Source organism: Xenopus tropicalis, chromosome 2 (assembly GCF_000004195.4).
Source record: "Xenopus tropicalis strain Nigerian chromosome 2, UCB_Xtro_10.0, whole genome shotgun sequence".
In the NCBI taxonomy this organism is placed as follows: Eukaryota; Metazoa; Chordata; class Amphibia; order Anura; family Pipidae; genus Xenopus; species Xenopus tropicalis.
Genome location: NC_030678.2, coordinates 117679413 through 117700264, shown reverse-complemented (window position 1 = coordinate 117700264; position 20852 = coordinate 117679413). Strand labels below are relative to the sequence as shown.

The 20852-nt window shown below is 38.2% G+C and overlaps 1 protein-coding gene across 1 annotated transcript in view; it reads left to right on the top strand.

The window, feature by feature from the left end:
* The window catches only part of myo16 (myosin XVI), a 140182-nt gene extending 119593 nt beyond the window's left edge, over positions 1-20589 (top strand). The window contains exons 33-35 of the mRNA XM_031897042.1: positions 3097-3243; positions 12188-12276; positions 19181-20589. Of these exons, the coding sequence (XP_031752902.1) occupies positions 3097-3243; positions 12188-12276; positions 19181-19318 (374 nt within the window). The 3' untranslated portion in view covers positions 19319-20589. The remainder of the gene's footprint in view (positions 1-3096; positions 3244-12187; positions 12277-19180) is intronic.
* Positions 20590-20852: the final 263 nt, after the last annotated feature.

Below are 20852 nucleotides of genomic sequence, written 5' to 3'. Positions count from 1 at the left end.
CATTTGGACCCAAGCTCATTTAAGATGGACTGAGGCAAAGTGAAAAACTGTCCTAGGTCTGATGAATCAAAAAAATACTTATGGAAACTATGGATATTGCGTCCTTTGGACGAAAGAGGAGAAGGACCCTCTGAATTGTTATCAGCACACAATTCAAAAGCCTGCATCTACAATCGTATGGGGGTGCACTACTGCACGTGGCATGGGTAGCTTGTCTATCTGGAAAGGCATCATTAATGCTAAACCATACATACAGACTTTGGAGCAATATATGCTGCCATTCAGACAACATATTTTTAGGACAGGTCTTGCTTATTTAAGCAAGGCAATGCTAAACTACATGCTGAATGTATTACAAAAGCATAGCTCCATAGTTATAGAGTCCAGGTGCCAGACTCACACCCATTTAAAGCATTTGGACCATTATGAAATTTTGGCGATTTGCCGAAATCGCATGCACAGCGTGTGCCATCCCACCGGCGACTTACATTTTCGCCGGTGGGATAGTAGTTCAGGGAGATTAGTCGCCCTTGACAAGGGAGATTTGTTGCGGGCAACTAATCTCCCCATGTGCCAGAGCCCTGGAGTTTGTGGCTGGATAAATCTTTACAGAAGATCAAGAAAACATATAAAGAGACAATGCCTGACTGCTCCTGACTGTTTCCATTCATCATCTTTATGTACAGGAATAACATTGAAAGCCCCATGGATATCTAACTTGGTAAACATTCTAGCCCCTTATAGTTGGTGAAGAGTTCAGAAATTTGAGGAAAGGGTTAGCAGAAATACCTTGATTGAGCCAAGGTAAAACCAAGACCATAGAAGTTGAGGAACAGTTAATATAAGTAATAAGGGGTTCCCATTGTATAGGTGGCTCAGCACAAATGGTAGTTCTCTAGTTTATTCAGAAATAATCTCTAAAGTTAGTTGTCTGGAAGCAATTGCAAGTAATGGAGTAGTCATAGGCTGAAGGGGTACTCCATGCTGTTTTGTCAAAAGAGGGAATGTCCAAAAATGTCACATTTTTTATTAATTTGGAAGTCAACTGAATCTAAATAGTAAGCTGGAAGAAGTGCGTAGCTGTCTGGGGAGGCAGAACAATACCACCCACATGTGTTTCCTTTACTAGGCCTAACTTTTCCCTGAATTCTGTGGACAGTTGCTGGCAAAGTGTGCATTACAACCAAAGTAAAGACACAGACCACCCAAACACCTGGAGTGCTTTTCTCATTTGCAGAGTTGTATACCCACAACTTTCAAAAGTTCCTCCAAAAAAGCAGGTGGAAAAGAGTGGGGAATAAAGGTGTGGCTAAAGCTAGTTAAAAAATGCCTGCCATGTTCTTTCTTAAGTTCACATTTATGGAGGTGGATGCTTATTTTAATAGTAAGGGCAATTAAGCCCTTCATCCGGCAGAATTGTGTCAGATTGGAAGTTAATTTTGGGTTTCAATTTGTTCAGCCTTCAGTTTTATTCCGCCTATCATTAGTTAATCAAGCTAAGTTTAACCTTGTTAATCCGGTAGTGTCCAACAAGTGATATATCACCACCTCCCCCTGTCATCTTGAATGGTCAGCAAGAATCTGAGGTGGAAATAATACCTCATTCTTTCTAAGGTTCCATGCCCTTCAGTTATTCCAAGAATCCCATAGGAGGTTTCCTGAAAAAAATGGCAGCCCAATATAAACATTACTCTGAATATACTGCAGCTGTGACATTTTTTTGTAGACCCTCGTATTTATAAAAGGTGTGTAAGACATCATCTTGTACAGCTGTAGCATATTCGTACACAATAGTGCTGATCAAATTCCTCTTTTACCTACAATCAGTGGTATTTCCTGTTCAGATAATTACAAACAATTGAAAACAATACAAGGTGTCTGAACAATATAAAATAATTACTAAGCGCAGCAAGGTTATTCATTAGCTTCATGGAGTTTTGATCAGTGAACTAATGAGCACAAAGCTCCTACTTTATCTCAGTGATCATCCTTGGCCACTTTCCAAAGATTAGATTTTCTGTATAATGAAAACATATAATCTTGGTTTCCATTTAAGAGTTAGGCTCATTTATATATAGTGGCAAAGTGGCAATATTTTTGTCAGACTGATTGCTTTATTGGGTCAAATTTGCCCAGTGTTAGCAAATAAGCATCAATATGTGCCACTTGTAATCCATTAACTCTCCATTAACTGCAGAATGTTTAGAATTCTGACTCCTGTTAAACTAAGTAAAGCAGTGGCCGAATAATCCTTGTAATCCTTGTAGCTGCACCCGCTTATTAAACTGAGGCACAAGTACATTCAGTTCCTGGTGATAATAAATGCCAATGGATTTAAAATTGGGCAATAACACTACCTTTTTGGGTAATGTATATTATTGCTTGTTGTACTGATCGATCTTCCATATGAATGTCCATTCCAGGTGTCCATCCTTTATATTCTGCCCAGATGTTGGGGAACTAAGTATGCCATTTGTCTTCTACTGCACCTGTAATTGTTTCACAGGATCAAAAACAATGCAGTCCAACATTTTCAGTCAATCTTTTTAACTAGAATTGCTGCCTGCTCATCAGTTTATGGCCCCCACAATGTTTTAATTAGTGTTATTGCTCAAAAGAAATCTTCTTGTCAGCTGCTTTCCTTTCTCTGAATGTGTAAGATGGAATAGCCAGTTTTGAATGATCTTAGTTACAGGCACTAGCCATATTGATGGCAATATTCAGTTGCATTCTCATAATATAATAATGTGCACATGATACAAATACAAAGCCTAATGCCCTTTTATTTGTGTTAGGGCAAAGACACACAGAGCTACTAGTAGCAGCTACTTTTCACAGCTACAAAAATAGACAATGCTGATAATTTGCTGATAATTGTCTCTACGTGTGTTTTAGCAGAGGCAATTCTCAGTATTGTCTACGGCAGGTTATTATCTGGTGTTTTGTAGCTGCTACTAAGTAGCTCTGTGTGTCTTCACCCTTATGTGTATATAATCCTTTTATGAGGGTGCAGATGAAGATATGTGTATAACATTTACATATAATGTAATAATTGCTGTCTCTATAATCCTTGTGTTTGCGGTCTTATGTTTGAAGGTGTTGAAATGAATTTGAATGTATGTGGTGGTGAGGATGTTGCAATGCCTGATACCCAAGATAACAATGCAAATAATCAAGATAATCGAGGACCAAATTCAAGATCTAGTTGTGCAGCCTTTGAGAATGGAAATTCTGTTACTAATGGTGAGTATTTCACTTTAGCATGTATATTTCATATTGTTACATCTTGATTTTTTATTAACACTGTATTGATTGTTTCAGTTTACAACACAGAATATGTTATAGCAGTAATTAACAATAAAGAGGTAGAGCAGGAGAAGGGAAATGTATTCACAGAAAAAAGAAAATATGTGCACAAAGGTCCAGTATTATGTATTATAAGTGGTACATCTCAGTGCTTAGGACCCTTCCAGTAGTTTATACAGTAGTAATTCACAATAGATGGGTCACATGAGTTTGCCTTAATGAAAGGTCTATGGTGTCAGATTGTAATCTACTAAAAAAGTCTATAATGGTCTTTGGTATAAGTTTGCCAGTCCATGACTCTTTAATTTTTGTTTGAAAATTGATTCAAAATAATATAACAACTTGAAATGTATAATACTTATAACTATAATTGGAATAGTAATTCTCCAGGGTTTGGCTAATATTCAAAAGGTTTATCAGAATATGAAGTGTTCCAACGGTGCAATAATACACCCTCTCTATCTCTAATTAATTCAATCAGTAGTGTTTAATTGTTTAGATCTCTTAAGGTCCACTCTAAAAGTGGCCATAAGAACTGATTTCAGATGCTGATATTGGTCCTTTAGACCTATTTGGCAGCTTATCTGCCCATGTATGAGTACCAATGATTAGCCTCTCCAGCTAACATCTGGCCTGAAATCAGACAGATCTTGATCGGGCAGGTTTGATTTTTCCATTGGATCAGGGACCGCATCAGCTCATTGATGCGGCCCCCAATCCGATGACACCTATGCCCACAGTTTTAATTTGATCCTTCGGCTGATAGGTGACCTCGCCAAATGAGCAGATCTTACAGTGTATTGTCACCTTTAGTCATGGTATATTCATTTCCCCTCCCTTGAGACACAAAAAGGCTTGAAGTGAGTTCTGATTCCTGGCTTTCTGGCACTGATCACTGATAGGTGAATGCACACTGTAAGCCAAGAGCAGTTAAGCTTCCAGAAGCCATGTGCCTAAGCTTGGTTGGAACCATAAAATAAGATACAGTTGGGGACATCTCAGTTGGAAACTGATGTAATAATACTAGTACATAGTTATGAGCGAATTTTTTCCCCAAACATGGATTTGCTGCAAAATTCCACATTTCGTCATCGGCTAATTTTTTTGCAAAACTACAACAAAAATTTGCCCCCAAAAAAGTTTACAGAGTGAGGAAAAAGTCTTGGGCACGTTAAAAAGTTGTGGTCATGTCAAAAAAGTCACGTGCATCAAAAAAGTAAAATTTTCCGCCGTTATAGAAATTTTTCGGCAAAGTGAAACAGGACATATTTGCTCATCACTACTAGCAGACAGGAAACTGAATGGTAATTGGCAGTACAAGCAGAAAGTACTTTAGCCAATACAGTTTTAGGGTGTAGTAGTAAACTAGTGTAATTTTATCACAGTTTGAAAAAAAAAGGACAAATTATAATCTGCAACTTCTCATGACCAGACCAATATCCCTTACAGATGCACGTGAAGACATAAGGGGTCATTAATCAATTGACTAAACCTAACGGCTGGCACAGTAAGTTCAATACAAAAATGTTGCATTTCTAGCCATATTGTATTTTAGGCTTTAGTTCTCCTTTAATCAAAAACAAATTGGGATCACACAGTGTGATCAGTATTCAGAATAGTCAATCAACTGTGAATGCCAGTTTTACAAGAAAAAATAATTGAATAAATTCCATGCCTGCTCTGCCCGCACCCACACCCCTGTTCTGCCCAGGCCATGCCCCCAACAGCACTTCATGATCCAACTGCTTCCAAGAACCTAAGTGACTTTTCAGTTCATTTCAATGGCATGGGGTAGGTTGATATTATGGCGCTAATTACTGATAGTGGGTGACTGGGCTGTTACTGTAAGCAACCAACGAAGGGGTTAAACCAGGTTAACTGTGCTTTAGCAAGATAACAAAAAGTGAAGAAAGTTGTGTTTCATACATATGTTTGTGTTTGCATAAAGGTGCAGCAGAGCCCCGTGCTGGAAATACACAGCTGAGGAGCAAGAAGGGCTTTGGAAACACTTGATAAATTGAATAAAGATAAAAAGTGGAGATTGTATCAATTACCATACAACTATAAACCTTCAGACATTTACACCATATTATATTAATGACAACAGGACTGATATGATTGCAGCTATAGGAACAATCATCGACATATTCAGCTGCGCGACCAAAGAATAGCCACGTGACAAAAGAATAGCCGCGGGCGACAAAAGAATAGCTGGGGGAATTTTTTTTTGACGCGCAACATTTTCGCCGTTTTGCGAATTTTTTGAAAAAATAAAAAATTTTAAAAATGTCACGCGTCAAAAAAAATTTGTCGCCCGTGCGGCTATTCTTTCGTTGTCCGCTGCTATTCTATTGTCGCACGGCTATTCTTTTGTCGTGCAGCTATTCTTTTGGGACAGATTTGCTCATCACTACTGTACAGGTATATTATTCATTATTCTCATTTTTGGACGCGCGCCGAATTTTTCCGCGGCAAATTTTTTCCTCCGTTGCCGGGAATCCATCCCTGGCGAAACATTTTGCCCATCACTACTGTATAGAGTTCCCTTATGTAGTGTATAATATAGAAAAAATACCCCTGCGAATACCATTACATAACAGAGAGGAGAATTACTAGGTGGGGGTGTTTTACAGTGGAGGTGCCCAGATTTGGGGGGGGGGGCAGCAATGGCCGCCTTTCTACTGGTTCAGTCATTTATAAAAACAGCCTAAAAAACTGTAGCTCTACTTCACTAGACCATCATACTGTACATGTACAAATAATCATACCTATTTATTCCATGTAATAGGTATATGGCCAGGTTTAATATTCTATATTTATACTTTGAGATATCCCAAAGGATACCTTTAAGTGATGTCTAAAGCTTAAGAAAATGTAAAAGTGAGAGGGTAAATGTAGGACAGGCAGAACTTAGCACCTGCAAGATCACTGTATTGACAATACAAGTAATAAAACCATATAGGATCTTACGCTCACTGTAGTTTAAATAAACGTTACTAACTGTGCACAGTTGTGATATTCCATTGTTTACACAACTGCATGCAAAGGAAACTTTTCAGAATGTAATGATCAACTTCATTTATCTTTCCAAACTGCTCTGGCTCTCATTAAAAGTCATTTATCTGTGTTGACGTACTTCAATGAACTTCTGAGCACATGGAAACTTTACTTATATGATAAGGAATCTTATCTGTACGCTGTTAATAGAAAAAGAAAGATGAATCACTGATGCCATGGGCCAAGATCAAGGCTTTTTTATTGATAGTAGCCCTTGTATTGTAATCAGGGTAAATGGTGTTTTTGTACCGTTAAAATACCGTGGTGCCTCACAGAGATTACACACTGTGAAGAATGTTTGAAAAGTGTCACTTTCCATAAAGTAAACTGACATGTTCAAAGTACTAGAGTTAATTGGATTTTTTCAAAGTTCTCACTTAGCAGTGCCTACAGACTCTGGCCCACAGAGCATGGAGGGGAATTTTAAAGAAATTCCTAGATGAGCAAAGATCACATAATCTTTTTGTGTTGCAAAATACTGAAAGGGCAAGGGGACAGTCACTGATCATTCAGGTGTGAACTTTCTGCTTGGTTCTGCAATTCTGTACTTTGGCCCACTTTTTAAAATATATAATTTCTTAATTTAATAAGGAAATTGATACATATTCAGATGGATTGGCTTATATTAGTGTAAGGATATAGATACATAGAGTGCTGAATGACTTTAGCAACTTCCTTGCATGTGACTTTCAGGCCTCTCAAGTGGAATCTAGGTGGGGCAGCTTCTACCCCTAGGTCTGTCCCTACTCTTGGGTGGTGCACCCAGGACTCTAATCCTCAGTAAACCTCCTTGTTGAAGCTCAGGGTGCTGTGCTCACTAGCTTACCTACTACTATGTATCACTCTTTGAGTGATCAATAAAAAAAAAATAAGCTCACAATGACTTGTTTTGCTGGACCTCCCTGGCCTAGGCTTCAGTCTTGTCCTACCTGCCTGCCCGGGTGGGATCTACAAACAAAACAAGAAGAGACAGAGCCTGTGTACCTCCCCTTTTATACAAAAGAACAGGAGCATACTCTAATATAGGAAAAAAGAAAAGGTTTTCCTTCTATAACTTAGCTGTCTAAACTTTAGGAGACTGTCTGAATAAAAGGTTAACTACTTTATCAGTGCCCTTCATTGGATTTACTTGAATTCACTTTTTCTAAATACCTCACAAAGGTTTGCAGGCAAAAGGCAGCGAGCAGCTATAGTTCAATAGCTCACTCCATTAATGTGCATTTCATGCCCTCTTGCCCTGCATATGGTGGGGGTGGAAGTCATGGAGGATATCTGTTCTTGATGAACATTTTGCTCTACCTAAACTCACATACATTAGCAGAAGAGAAGTATCCCTTCACTGACAAGCAATGTATGAAAGGAATGCTTTTTTTTTTTTTTATAAATAAAAGCTTTAGGACCCTGATACTGTGCTCTTCCTTTCCTAAATCATAAAAAATGTATTATGTCCAAATTCAAAAATTAAGCTTCATGTGCATGAGTATGTAATTAAAGTTTGAGGTAAAAGTTATGTTATTATTTCCCGGGTTTTACATCACCATTTAAAGAAGGAGGCTCTACAATGCATATTATTAGGTCTGCACGTGTATTTAACCTAGAATTCCTTAAAGGAACAGTATAACATGGTAGAATAAATATTATTATCTTAAGAATTCTTGCACAAATACAGACATTTATACAGCTACTTATGTATCCCTTAAAGGTGCAGTATACCACCTTGTTCAGCAGCAGTGGAATGAATAACTGAACAAACTTTCTGCCTATTGTTTTAAACATAAAAAGTCTGTTTTTTGTTATTTCTTGAGATAAACAGGGTAAACAGAGAAACTGAAGCTATTCCATAATTGGTACCATAGATCAGTGATCCCCAACCAGTGGCTTGTGGTGAGCAAAATGTTGCTCCCCAACCCCTTGGATCTTGCTCTCAGTGGCCTCAAAGCAGGTGCTTATTTTTTAATTTCTGGCTTTTGGTTGCATAATCACCAGGTGTACTAAGCCAAACAGAATCTCCTGTAGACTGTCAATCCACATAGGGGCTACCAAATAACCAATCACAGCCCTTATTTGGCACCCCTGGGAACTTTTTCCATGCTTATGTTGCTCCCTAACTATTTTTACTTTTGATAGTGGCTCATGGGTAAAAAAGTTTGGGGATCCCTGCCATAAATAATCCCCCTGTATAACGGATTTCAGTCACAACAAAGGGGGAAGGCTAGAGGTGTACACTGTGTTGGCCTGTGTGAAGACGCACTGAGCAGATTTAGTTGCAAAAAATGCATACTCACGCTTTCTGCACCAAAACAGTGCCTGTAGGTGCAGACAGCAGAGAGGGCTGGGGTGAGCAGATTGGCTGTTTCTTGGCTTCCGTTTATAAGTAAGTTGAGAAACAGCAATGTGTGACTGTAGCCTAAATCTGCACCAGCATAATTTTAGGGCTCACTCCAAAGCAGTGTGCAAAGAGTAAGAAAGGCTGCAATCTAGCATTTAACTTTGCCTATTGTGTGGAGCATTGTGCAAATAGCCACAGGCCTCTGTACTCCATTATGGCGTGCAGAGACTTGTGGATTGTGCTTTGATACAAGGATATCCAGAAAATCAAAATCCAACTAGTTTGGTTAAGGGACGAAGAGTAACATTCTGCCCAGATGTAGAATGCTTATTAGTAAGCTGATTACATGAAATGCTACCACCCGCCCTCTCAGTTTTGTATTGTTTTGCCTAACTTGTTTCAGCTTGGCAGTTGGAATGCTTGCCAGGGGGTTTGGGGTACATCCCCTAGATCAGTGCTGTCCAACTTCTGCGGTGCCAAGGGCCAGAATTTTTCTAGCATACATGGTGGAGGGCCACTAATGGAAGCCAGTTTGACCACCCCCCTTTTTGTAAACCACACCCACTTCAAACCACACCTATTTTATCATAATGGTGGTAGTGTAGTGTATCAACTGTCATTCATATGTGAAATTATTATATTATGTCATATTAAGACACACCCTTAAATCCATATGCCTCCTCCTCCCCTGTGGATAGCACAGCAACCCCCAGCACATAATTACACACCTTAGGGACCATTTAATGGCTATTTCCAACTGCTAACAAACTCCCAGAACAAACCCCTGCCAGGTTAACCTTCCACAGGCAGCATAGGGCAGGCAGAGTCTGGCACACACAGGCATTACTCTACCTGTCCTATGCTGCCTGTGTGTGCCATACTCTGCCTGCCCTACCCTGCCTGGGTGTGCCATACTCTGCCTGTCCTATGCTGCCTGTGTGTGCCATACTCTGCCTGCCCTACCCTGCCTGTGTGTGCCATACTCTACCTGCCCTATGCTGCCTGTGTGTCATACTCTACCTGCCCTATGCTGCCTGTGTGTCCCATATTCTGCCTGCCCTTAGCTGCCTGTGTGCCATACTCTACCTGCCCTATGCTGCCTGTGTGTGCCATACTCTACCTGCCCTATGCTGCCTGTGTGTGCCATACTCTGCCTGCCCTTAGCTGCCTGTGTACCATAATCTGCCTACCCTATGCTGCCTGTGTGTGCCATGCACACAGTCAGCATAGTCCAGGCAGTACATGCAATGTCTGAGGTGTGAACAGGTAAACAATGGGGGTGATTACAGCCTGAGCCTGACGTGTGAACACTGCAGGGGGTGAACAATGCAGGGATTAAAAGGTGTGAACAACACAGGAGATTACATTTTTAAACAATACAGGAGGATTACAGTCTGAATCTGAGGTAAGAAACATGCAGGGGGCCAGTTAATCTCAGTACTGATACCATTTAAAGCTTACATAAAGGTAAGCCATCAAAGCAGCCAGACAGGTGGGGGCCACACAGAGGGGGGCGCCAGTTGGACAGCACTGCCCTAGATAAAAAAAAAAGCACAAGGGAGCTGATCGCATTCATTGGTGACCTCGTGCATGGGGTCCCAGGTGAATGGTGTACTTTATGGTTGCCTACTGTTACTTGCCCACCTGATGTGGCTGTAGAAAGTGGTTGGCAAGGCAGGTAGCCCATCTGTATTGGCTGGAAGGGATTCCAAGAAAAGGGTGGTCTTATAAAATGTACGTTTATAATGTTGATTTTACTAAAAGTTCTGTAACCTAATTGGTATTGTAACATATTTGTAACAAATTTTATTATTTGCTTATAAGAAAACGGTGGGCCTTTATATCTTTTCTGATGGACTGTTAGTTTTGTTTTGTAATAGGAAGGTACCACTTACAAGCCCACTGTTTGTTTTATAAAACTGCCATTTACACTGCCTGAGTCATGCCCTGCTCTGTGTTTTCACCTTGTTTATCCTTGTAAACTAAACTGTATCACATGGAATATGGAAAGCTTCTTCTTCCCCATTCATGTATTAGTAATTTCTAAACACAATAAACATAACTAGGATTTTTCTAGCTTGCATATACAATCTGGAGGAAATATTTATATACATATCTAGTGAAGGTTTTTAAGCTGTTTGGTGGCAGAATATCATAAGTATTATTGAAAAACATTTGAACTTCTGAAGTTGACATGGACTCCCATGTAGATAAAACATTTACAGCATATTTTACACTTCCCATACATTACAAAATGTCTTAAATCAGGGGAAATCGGTTTCTTGGAATTCCTTTTCTGTGTCTTGGAAACGCATAACCTTTGTCATCAAAAACCATTAAACAATTTACCTTTACATATATTAAGACAAATGCTTGTAAGAAAACATATGTTGCATAAGAAAATGAATGGAACATTTTCTGACTTCTCAGAATCTATTTAGAGATTGTCAGTAATAACACTTTACCTGAGCTACATTTGCAAAATGCCATACTGTGATCTAACCCTTTCTGTGCTAGAGACTCCAGATACAGATAATCTGGCATAATTTAACAAATTGACAGGCCTTCCTTGTTTTAATCAGTATTGTATATATCTTAACATTAAAGTCACCACCTATATCTGAATTTTTTAAAAATGTGGCTATTGAAAAATATTTATATATTATATACAGGCTGCCAATTATCACAGCCACATACAGTTACATACAAAGTCAATTTCAAGTGTTCCTAGGCAAAATGTTTAATATTTTTTCAAGTACCATATAAACCCATACCCATGAATTTCCTACCAAAATTTAAATGTAAGGTAGGCAATTCAGAAAGAACTTAGGCAATTCAGAAAGAACATTAATTCATATGGTTTTTAGAAGTACTTTAGTATAATACTATAGAATTCATCTGTATAAGATAATTTAAAATTAAGTTTGATAATACTGAAGAAACAGTGCTTTGGGGGGGTCCTCCATATGCTTCCAATTACTGCTAGATCAGGGAGTGCAGAAAAAAAAATTAACCGCATACTTAAATGGGAAGCCCTAGCAGGAGGTGTTTTCATAGAAGCAGTGCTCTAAAGCATTCATGCTTAATGGGCACACTTTGTAATATAACTCACAGCGAGTCTTCTGTAAAAATGTTGTACAACTTGTACAATGTTCCTCACATTCCAAAATGTTCCCATCAGCAACATCATAGCAATTTTAAGGTCAGGAAGCAGAAAGTTGATAATACTTAGCTTAAAGTTATAAAGGAATTCAAATACAGACTATTTCCAGTATCATATTAAGAAGTTACATTTACAGCAATATGTTATTAGGGCCCCCAAAAGTTTGGGAAGGAGCCAGGCAGGCATGGGGTTAAATAAAAGCAGATAAATTAAAGACCTAACTTGTAAGACTTGATAAATGATATAGCAACACAATGATGATAATACAATTAATGCTTTCTCATACAGATCACCACTTTTTCATTTTAATGATTGTTTTTTGTATGCACCAGGTATGGCTGAAGAAGACCTGAACTGCAAGTTACAAAACACCATAAGTACAAGTTCTTCAACAAAGAATAAAGAGCAACACAGCAATCAGGTAAATAATACTAATACAGATGATAGATAAATAGATAAATAGATAGATAGACAACGTTTGGCAAAACTCAGGACTTAATTAAAAAAATATAGGGATAGAGAGGTGGATTGAGATTTTTTTATATGGCCACAAAGACCCGAAATAACAGATCTACACTATAAAAACTGCATTATCACTGGTGGGTGCCAAAATGTTGGGACCCCCCCAGTGATTACCTGAGACCCCAGGCAGGTGCATCTGTGAGCTTAAAACTGCACAAGCCATACAAATTTTCAGATCTTTAATATTGCTGCAGTCATGCACTGGGTATGCATGCATGGTAGAGTGAAAGCCAACTTTTTGATTCTAAGTTTGGCTTTTCATTTTACTACACATATGCACCTGGACCACACCATAGACAAGATCCAGGAAGAAGAATAAAATGGTAGCATGGCGCTAAAAACAGAGCACCAGCCCAGGGTACTACTGTATAAACTCCACAACTTCTTCTTTCTGGAATTTCTGTACAGTCCAGTCTGGGCACGTATGCTCAGTAGAGTTAAAAGTGAGGCAAAAGTTGCAACATAGTACTCTTACAGAAGTACCCTGGACTGGTGCAGTTTTCAGCTAAGTAGCACTAAGGGTTCTGGCACACGGGGAGATTAGTCACCCGCAACAAATCTCCTGTGTCGCGGGCGACTAATCTCCCCAAAATGCCATCCCACCTGCGAAAATGTAAATCGCCGGTGGAATGGCATATGCGGCGGCGCGATTTCAGTGAAATCGCGCAAGTTTCCTCTCTAGGCAACTTGCGCCTAGAAATCGAAATCGCGCCGCTGCGTATGCCATCCCACCGGCGATTTACATTTTTGCTGGTGGGATGGCAATCCGGGGAGATTAGTCGCCCACGAACAGGGAGTTTTGTCACGGGTGACTAATCTCCCCGTGTGCCAGAGCCCTTACAGGTCTTGTGCAAATAACGAATGTTTATTCAAAAGTGAATAAACATCCTTTGTTAGCATAAGACCTGTGAGTGTGGCTCATTTGAACTACTGGATTCCTGCTTGATATGATTCTGCACCCAGGCAATTTATTTATTTACTTATATGAGTGCTTGCTTTACATGTGACCTATATATATATTTTTTTCTTTTTTTATCGTTTTAACAATTTCAACAATTTTTTCTTGATTTTTCATATGACAAAATCGTGACTAAACTGAAAGCAAAAATATGGCATCTAAAACCTGTTGAGATCACATAGAAGTCAATGGCAAATGTCCCTTTTACAACTTGACAACCTTTCTTTGCTACATGATTTTTAGAGGTTTTCAGGTCCTTTTAATGCTAGTTTTTATAAGACAATACAAAAAAGTCACATTTTTATATTTTTTCTGAAAAATGTTTTTTCATTCATGGTTTTTCAATTTAGATCTTTTGATAAATGACTGCCATTCATAGAAATGAGCTTAGTTATGGTTTCAGAAAACTATAAAACCACGAAAATTCAAATGTTGATAAATGCCCCCCTTAATGTCCCTTCGTAAAGGTTTAAAAATGAACATTGCAACTGATCGATGAAATGAATGATATGCCAACTAAAAGTAGTATACTGTGTAGTAGTATACTGAGTTCCTATGTCGTGAAAAAGAGCAACTATCCACAATTATATGTCATGTGTAATGGTAGAGCTATTAAGGCGCATACTATTTACAATGCTAATGGGGCTTGGAAGATTACTCGCATATCTTTAGGCACCTGTTGTAGTGCATTAATAGCTCTCAGTGGAGACATCTGTCTCATATTTATTTTATTCCTGCTTAATTAACAAAACAGAATGCACTCTAATTATGTTATCTTACCATGACTATGAACATATGGTTCCTCTATATTTCAATGGCTCAAGCATGATGAATGGGGCCTTTAAGTTATTATTCCTTGATATTTACGTCTCAAAGTATTTTACTAAATAAAGATAACGTGAAAATAAAATTCTATGAACGTGATATATTCTAGGAATGCATTTAGTACAAGTGTATTTATGCCAGATAAGCTGCATCAGCCAAATGCAATGGCACAATATATACTTACTTTTATTAAAGAGAGATGGGAATACAGAGTGTGTGATCCTACAAGATGTAATTTGGCCAGTCACACCAGGCTTGCACAATGCTGCAACTTTGTCCTCATTGAACATAGTAGATTATTTACCTAGGACAGTCATCTTTAACACATATCAATACATGCAAGTGGAATCTAAGCATTCATATCACTACAGACTGCTCAGTTGAAGTCTAATGTGTGACTTGGCAATGAAATGATAAAGTTGTAGGAAGAAAGCTTTGAAACTTGAATAAAGGACAATAACTGCTTAAAAAGTCACTGATATCAAAGATCTGTGCCATGTGTTTGGAATAAAGATGTTTTTGCCCAGAAAGATGCTGTATGCTTTCTTCCTACAAGTTTCTGCAATGGACCATGGCCATTAATACTAGGTGCACCATACAAAGCTTTAAGAGGGATCTTGGAGTTGAATCCAAGATTGTAATTATGAAATGATATAGCCCATTAGATCAAGTTCATCAGTGTTTTACAATTATTTTCTCTCTCTTTTTCTTTTATCTTGCATTTTTCTAGTAATCACCTTTAGTGTTTGGTTTTATGTTTTTCTCATGTCTGACATTTCAATTAGTTTCCTAACCTTCTTCTATATATGATACTGTATGTCAATGAGCTTCCACAAGAAAACACATTAATAAATAGAAGTAATGATACTGATAATATATATCTCTTGATGAGAAATTACTCTTGTTGAAACTTTATTACAATTTTTTATTATATGTTTGTTATGTTATATATAAAATACTACAGTTACCAGAATTCAGTTGCACTATGTTAGAATGTCATTTCCTGTTTGTGATGTAAGTGATTGCCTATTGGTTCTTAGAAATATAGTTTCCTGTTTAGAGTTTTTCCTGTTTCTGTTGGAGTGTGCATGCCCTTTCTCTCTGAAGCTGCATGTCCCTGCATTAAACAGTTCTTATATGCATCCCATCTAAATAAAAGTTATCAGCAACAAAGAACTGTGTGGAACTACACCAAGGAACTCGGGTAGGTCATCTTATCCTTGAACATCAGAGTGTTGTACCACATAGTTGCAACACAATTTCTGGTGCAAAAACCCAGGAAGATGGCAGAAACATTTGAATTACTGAAGCACAAATATGGTACAGTCAGAAGTTACACTACAAAAATTCTGTAAAAGATAGAAGAGGAACTCGGAAGTCAGTACCTCAGACAGACCTATTAAAGGAGATTTTAAAGTAGCTTTCCTTCAGGGAGGCAAAATTATATGAGCTGTAAAGGGACACTGAAGTTTGGTAACCTCTGCAGAGGAGATTAGAGCAGAGTATGAAATAGTCCATTCCTATCAAGAAAGTCACATCTGTAATACAAAGAGACATGGAAGAAGCAAATAGTGCAGCCAGCTATGCCATCTTCCAACCCAGATCAGCATCTCAGAATCATACAGTCTAAAGGAATTTTGGGAACTAATCACAATCACTAATCACAGCTCCAAGAAAATCCTATGGGCTATAGCTCACCCACTGAGTTTTTAAAGCAGAAGCCTAGATAATAGCACATCAGATTTCCAACTACAGACCAGTTTTGCCCTTCTTGGCGCTCATCAGTGTAGTGCAGGGTTTTCTGATCAGCTTAGGTAGAGCCGGTCTGTAGTTGGGAATCTTATTTGGGTAATAAGAGCAAGACAGTTAGTAAAGTTTGTGCTACAAAAATGTAATATCTGTAAGAAATTTTACGTCAAGGCTTGAAACCCCCTCCCTTTGAAGTATCAGGGGTTGATTTTGCTGGTTCTGTATTAGTGAAGGGCCAAACATCAAGCCGAGAAAGGCTTACATTGCATTGTTTACTGCGCAGTCACTAGAGCTGTATTTATTGCCAGAAAGGGATTATGCAAGATTGTATATTCTGACAATGCAAGGACCTTTAAGAGATCTGATTTATCTCTCCAAGAACTATGGAAAACTCTTAACACTATTTCCTTAAAGAAGGTCTTCACAGATAAGGGAATTAATTGGAAGTACATTGCTGAGAGAGGTGCCTGGTGGGGAGGATTCTGGGAAAGACTTGTTTGGTTTGTAAAGTCTTGTCTTAGGGTGAGGACACACTGGGCTACTAGTAGCAGCTACTTTTTCAAGGCTACTAAAGCTGCTACTAGTAGCTCCAAGCTCAAATTTTGAGAACTCACTACAATTCTGACTAAAGTAGAGGCTGTTCTAAAATCTGGGCTGTTAACCTTTACTCATAGCAATATTCAGGGTCCCCGGCCACAATATAAGGTTCCTATGGTGTCTCGCAACTGTTCCACTCAAGAGTCATTGTCAAGGAGGTGGAAATACCGGCAAGTGCTTATAACAAAATTCTACAACAGCTGGCAAATGGACTATTTGCTGAATTTGAGATCGGCTCACTACACCAAGGGAGGAGGCTGTGCATCATCAGTCAAGGTTGGAGACTTGGTTTTGGTGAAAGAAGACAAGATGCCAAGACAAATGTTTGTGGACTGGAATAAGTGAAATGGTTTTTCCAGGAAGAGACAATCACATTCGCTCATGTTCCTTGAGGTTACTTTAAGAGACTGTGCTGAAGTGACCAATACAATTACTGTACCCTCTGGAGATCAAAATAGAGTTCATGGGGCCAGAGGATGTTGAATCTTTATTGGAGATTTCTATTATATGCTTGTTATGTTATATATAGAATATTACAGTTCCCAGAATTAACTTGCAAAATGTTAGAATGTAATTTCCTGTTTAGAGTTTTCTGTTTAGAGTTTTTCCTGTTCCTGTTGGAGTGTCTGTCTCTCTCTCTCTCTCTCTCTCTATGCCCCTGCATTAAACTATTCTTATATGCATCTCATCTAAATAAAAGTTTTCAGCAGCAAAAACTCATCCTACAAGTTGGATGTAGTCACATGTGTCAAAATATAATGGAACTAATATAAAAATCTGATGTGTAAACTATATGAAACATGTGCCATCCAATGCAACATACTGTCAGACGGAACACTGCATGCTGCCTCTTCATCCAACCACACAAAATCTTAAGTGTCTGACAGACTTTTTTCTCTTATTGAAATACATTGACTGTTGGATGGACAGGCAGGAACAAAACACACCATCCAAACAATCTTGTGCTGTTGCATGGTGTTGAGTGCTTTTGCATGACAAGATAAGATAAAATCAGACCACAAAATCTGATCAAAATTTCCTGTAGAGTTTAGCCTTTAGCCTTTCAATGATACCTACAGTATCTTTTCATTGTAGCTACTGCATTTCATTCTACCATACCCTTCTCATTCTCTTTAACCAAGCTGTGAATCACATGTTAAATCAGTTTGTATCAGTATCAGTGACACATAACCACTTGGCGGAACCATTCCTTGGACAAGTAGTCCTGTTTACCTCATTATGTCCATCTGCAAACAATCTGTTATGACACAGGGCCAGATAGAGAACGCTGAGTGAAACTTATCTTCAGATTTGTTTTAAAATATCTCTGAGGACAACAACTATTTGAATATCCATCCTATGTGTAATGTATTTTATATTCTTTACTTCTAAGGTGTGCCAAGGTTTTATTCTTTTTGTTCTTTATTTTTTTGTTATTCAGGAATAATTAGGAATTTTAACTGCTTTTGTATCTTCATGGTCCTACTCCTGCTGTAGTTTGAATTACAGACTGGCAAAATAATTGTAAAGGTCCAAACCAGTAACCATAAAAAACCCCCACTTCAGAATATACTTTTTGGTTGCCAGACTTTTTTGGAAACCAGATTTTATGTTTCACATTAAGGGCAGTTAGGGAGATTAGTCAGCTCTGATAAATCTTCACTATTGCGAGCGACTAATCTCCCCGACATGCCATCCTGCCGGCAAGAATGTAAATCACCAATAGGATGGCATACATGTTGCTTCGATATTCCAAAGTCACCCGAAGTTTCCTTGTGAGGCAACTTTGGGCAACCGAAGCAACATGTATGCCATCCCACTGGCGATTTACATTCTTGCTGGTGGGATGGCATGTCGGGGAGATTAGTCACCCGCAATAGTGACGTATTATCATGGGCGACTAATCTCTCCGTGTGCCACTGCCCTAATAATGATGATAGAAACCACAGGAACAGGTTTTCCAGTTGGTTCCTAAACTACCCAGGACAACGCACTTTCAAACTTATTTGTTTTTTTCCAGATTGTTCCCACAATTAGCTTTTTAATCAGTTACATAAATGACAGTCAATTTGAGGATAGGTGAAGCAGCCTAAAATTGTACAATTGTATTAGTTCACCCTTTTATAACATTTCTTAATGCATTTCCCCAAGCTATATGGTAGCTGTTTTTATTCAGTGCGTTTTTTCAGAAGGCATTTCTTCTTCTGCATGATTTGGGTGACCATATTAGGTATGAAATAATTTGATTGGGAAGTTTATCCAGTTACCTGACAAACCCCTGTTTCATGTGAGGGTATCTTGAAGGTACAAAAGTCCCATGAACCCATTGTATCACAGTCATTCTGCCCAAACAGACAATGGGGTCTCCCAAGGCCACGGACATCTCATGAATGTGCTTCTTCTACAGCTGGAAGTGAAAAAAGCTGAAAACCACCTTGATCACTTTCCAGTTCAGAAGTAATTGTACCAGCAATCATTACCTGCACATGTGCTTTACAAGTTGATGAGTAAATCAGATCTGTCCTTTTACCCAGTTGGATGATACTAGGAAAAAGTGAACAACAGCCCATGCATAGATTTTGTCTTTTGCTCATTTTGAAATTATGATTTATATGCACAGGAAAATTACTGTACAAAAAAAATCAGAAATAAAAGAAAAAACTTTTTTTTTCAGGTTATTCATCAGTTACGTTTATCAAAGAATGAAAGCGCTGCATTACAAGAACTAATGGACTGGAGAAGAAAACTTTGTGAAGGGAATGGAGAGTGGCAAACTGAACAGAGAAATTCTGCTTCTACTCACTCATCGTAGAATAAAACAGAATATTATCATTGTCTCCATCTTTAATCAAGGATTTAAACACAGTAAAACTTGTCCAGCTGCTCCATTAACAACTATCAATAAAAGAGACACTGTTACAGCTTTCTCTACATCTTGTAATGTTTGTATGTTTTCATACTATGTCAGAAAGCAGAAAGCATGAGTAATTAGATTATGTCAATGTGATAATATGTATGTGCAATTTATGTTTTTAATAGACTGTGCAGACATTCCTTGTATGTTTCATTATTCAGGTATGACCACTGCTTCCCCTGAAAGTATTATATGTACAGGGGTTTATGGTTTTGCTGTCAAAAATGTATTGCAAGTGTGTATTTAGCACTTTTTTATCATCATCTCTTTATGGTTACACTGCACAGTTAGTGAGCAAAAAAACCTTCCTTATGTACATTCCAAATGGTGCCAAGATTAGCGTGACATTATTTTGATATTCCCCAATGAATCTATCAGTTGTGATTCTTTTAGTGACTGTTGTTATTGTAAATGAATAATGTCAGCTAGAGTAACAATAGATACGGTTTAGTTTGTAAAAAAAAAACTAGTATGAAATTGTTTTATAAAGAAAATCAATCAATGTAAACTTGATAAAAAGTATAGAGACATTCAGCCCATTGTATGTAAGTGAAATGAACTAGGTTTACTTCCTTGATATCAGAAAGGACTCCTATATACTAAAGAAAAAAGCACAACACAATATGAACCACAGGAAGTAACTTAGAAGAGAAACTACGGAGCCTGGCTTGCTGGTAGAAGTAGAAGTAAATAAGATCTGCTTTCTTACCAATGAATTATGGAATTTTCACAGCCAATAGAAGCAAGTTTTCTCCATACGTAGATTCCACTATATAAGTATGTGATTTTAAGGCAAACGCCATTTATTCCTTGTGTTTTTTTTTCTATTACAAACAAGGAGATACTGTTCTTTTATACTAAGCATTACACTTGTGTAAGAAAGTTTGAGGGACTACTGTACCTTTATATATGAATATCTGACAATTCATTGGTGCTAAAATGCATGGTTGGTCCAGTGGCATAATTGGGGTTGCCATGGTAATGTTCATGCTAAAGTTTACCAGCACGTGTTTTGTGTTATCGATAAGAGATTTACTTTTTAGATCAATATGTCATGGGAATACAACTGATACATCATACGGACGCTAAATGCAAAATCCCAGACTATTGATGGCAACATTAATGCACACATTTTTGGAAGAGAATAAAATCAGATCTGCAACTACAAAGTTTAGTGTATCTTTGTTTTATTTAGTAACCTGAGTTCCTTATTCCAATACATTGATACAACACAATACTTATTGAAGTCAGTTTGCTCATTGGGTAAGACTGGCAATGATACAGATAATGTGTGTGGATGTATCAGGGCATCAGGCTGAGTATAGAAGCAAGTTACTAAGGGTCTCCTATTCTGTGTTGATTGTGAGGCCATTGGACTGTGTAGAGCTGTCCCTGCAATAATATACTGGAAAACTTGTGGATGCCGACCACT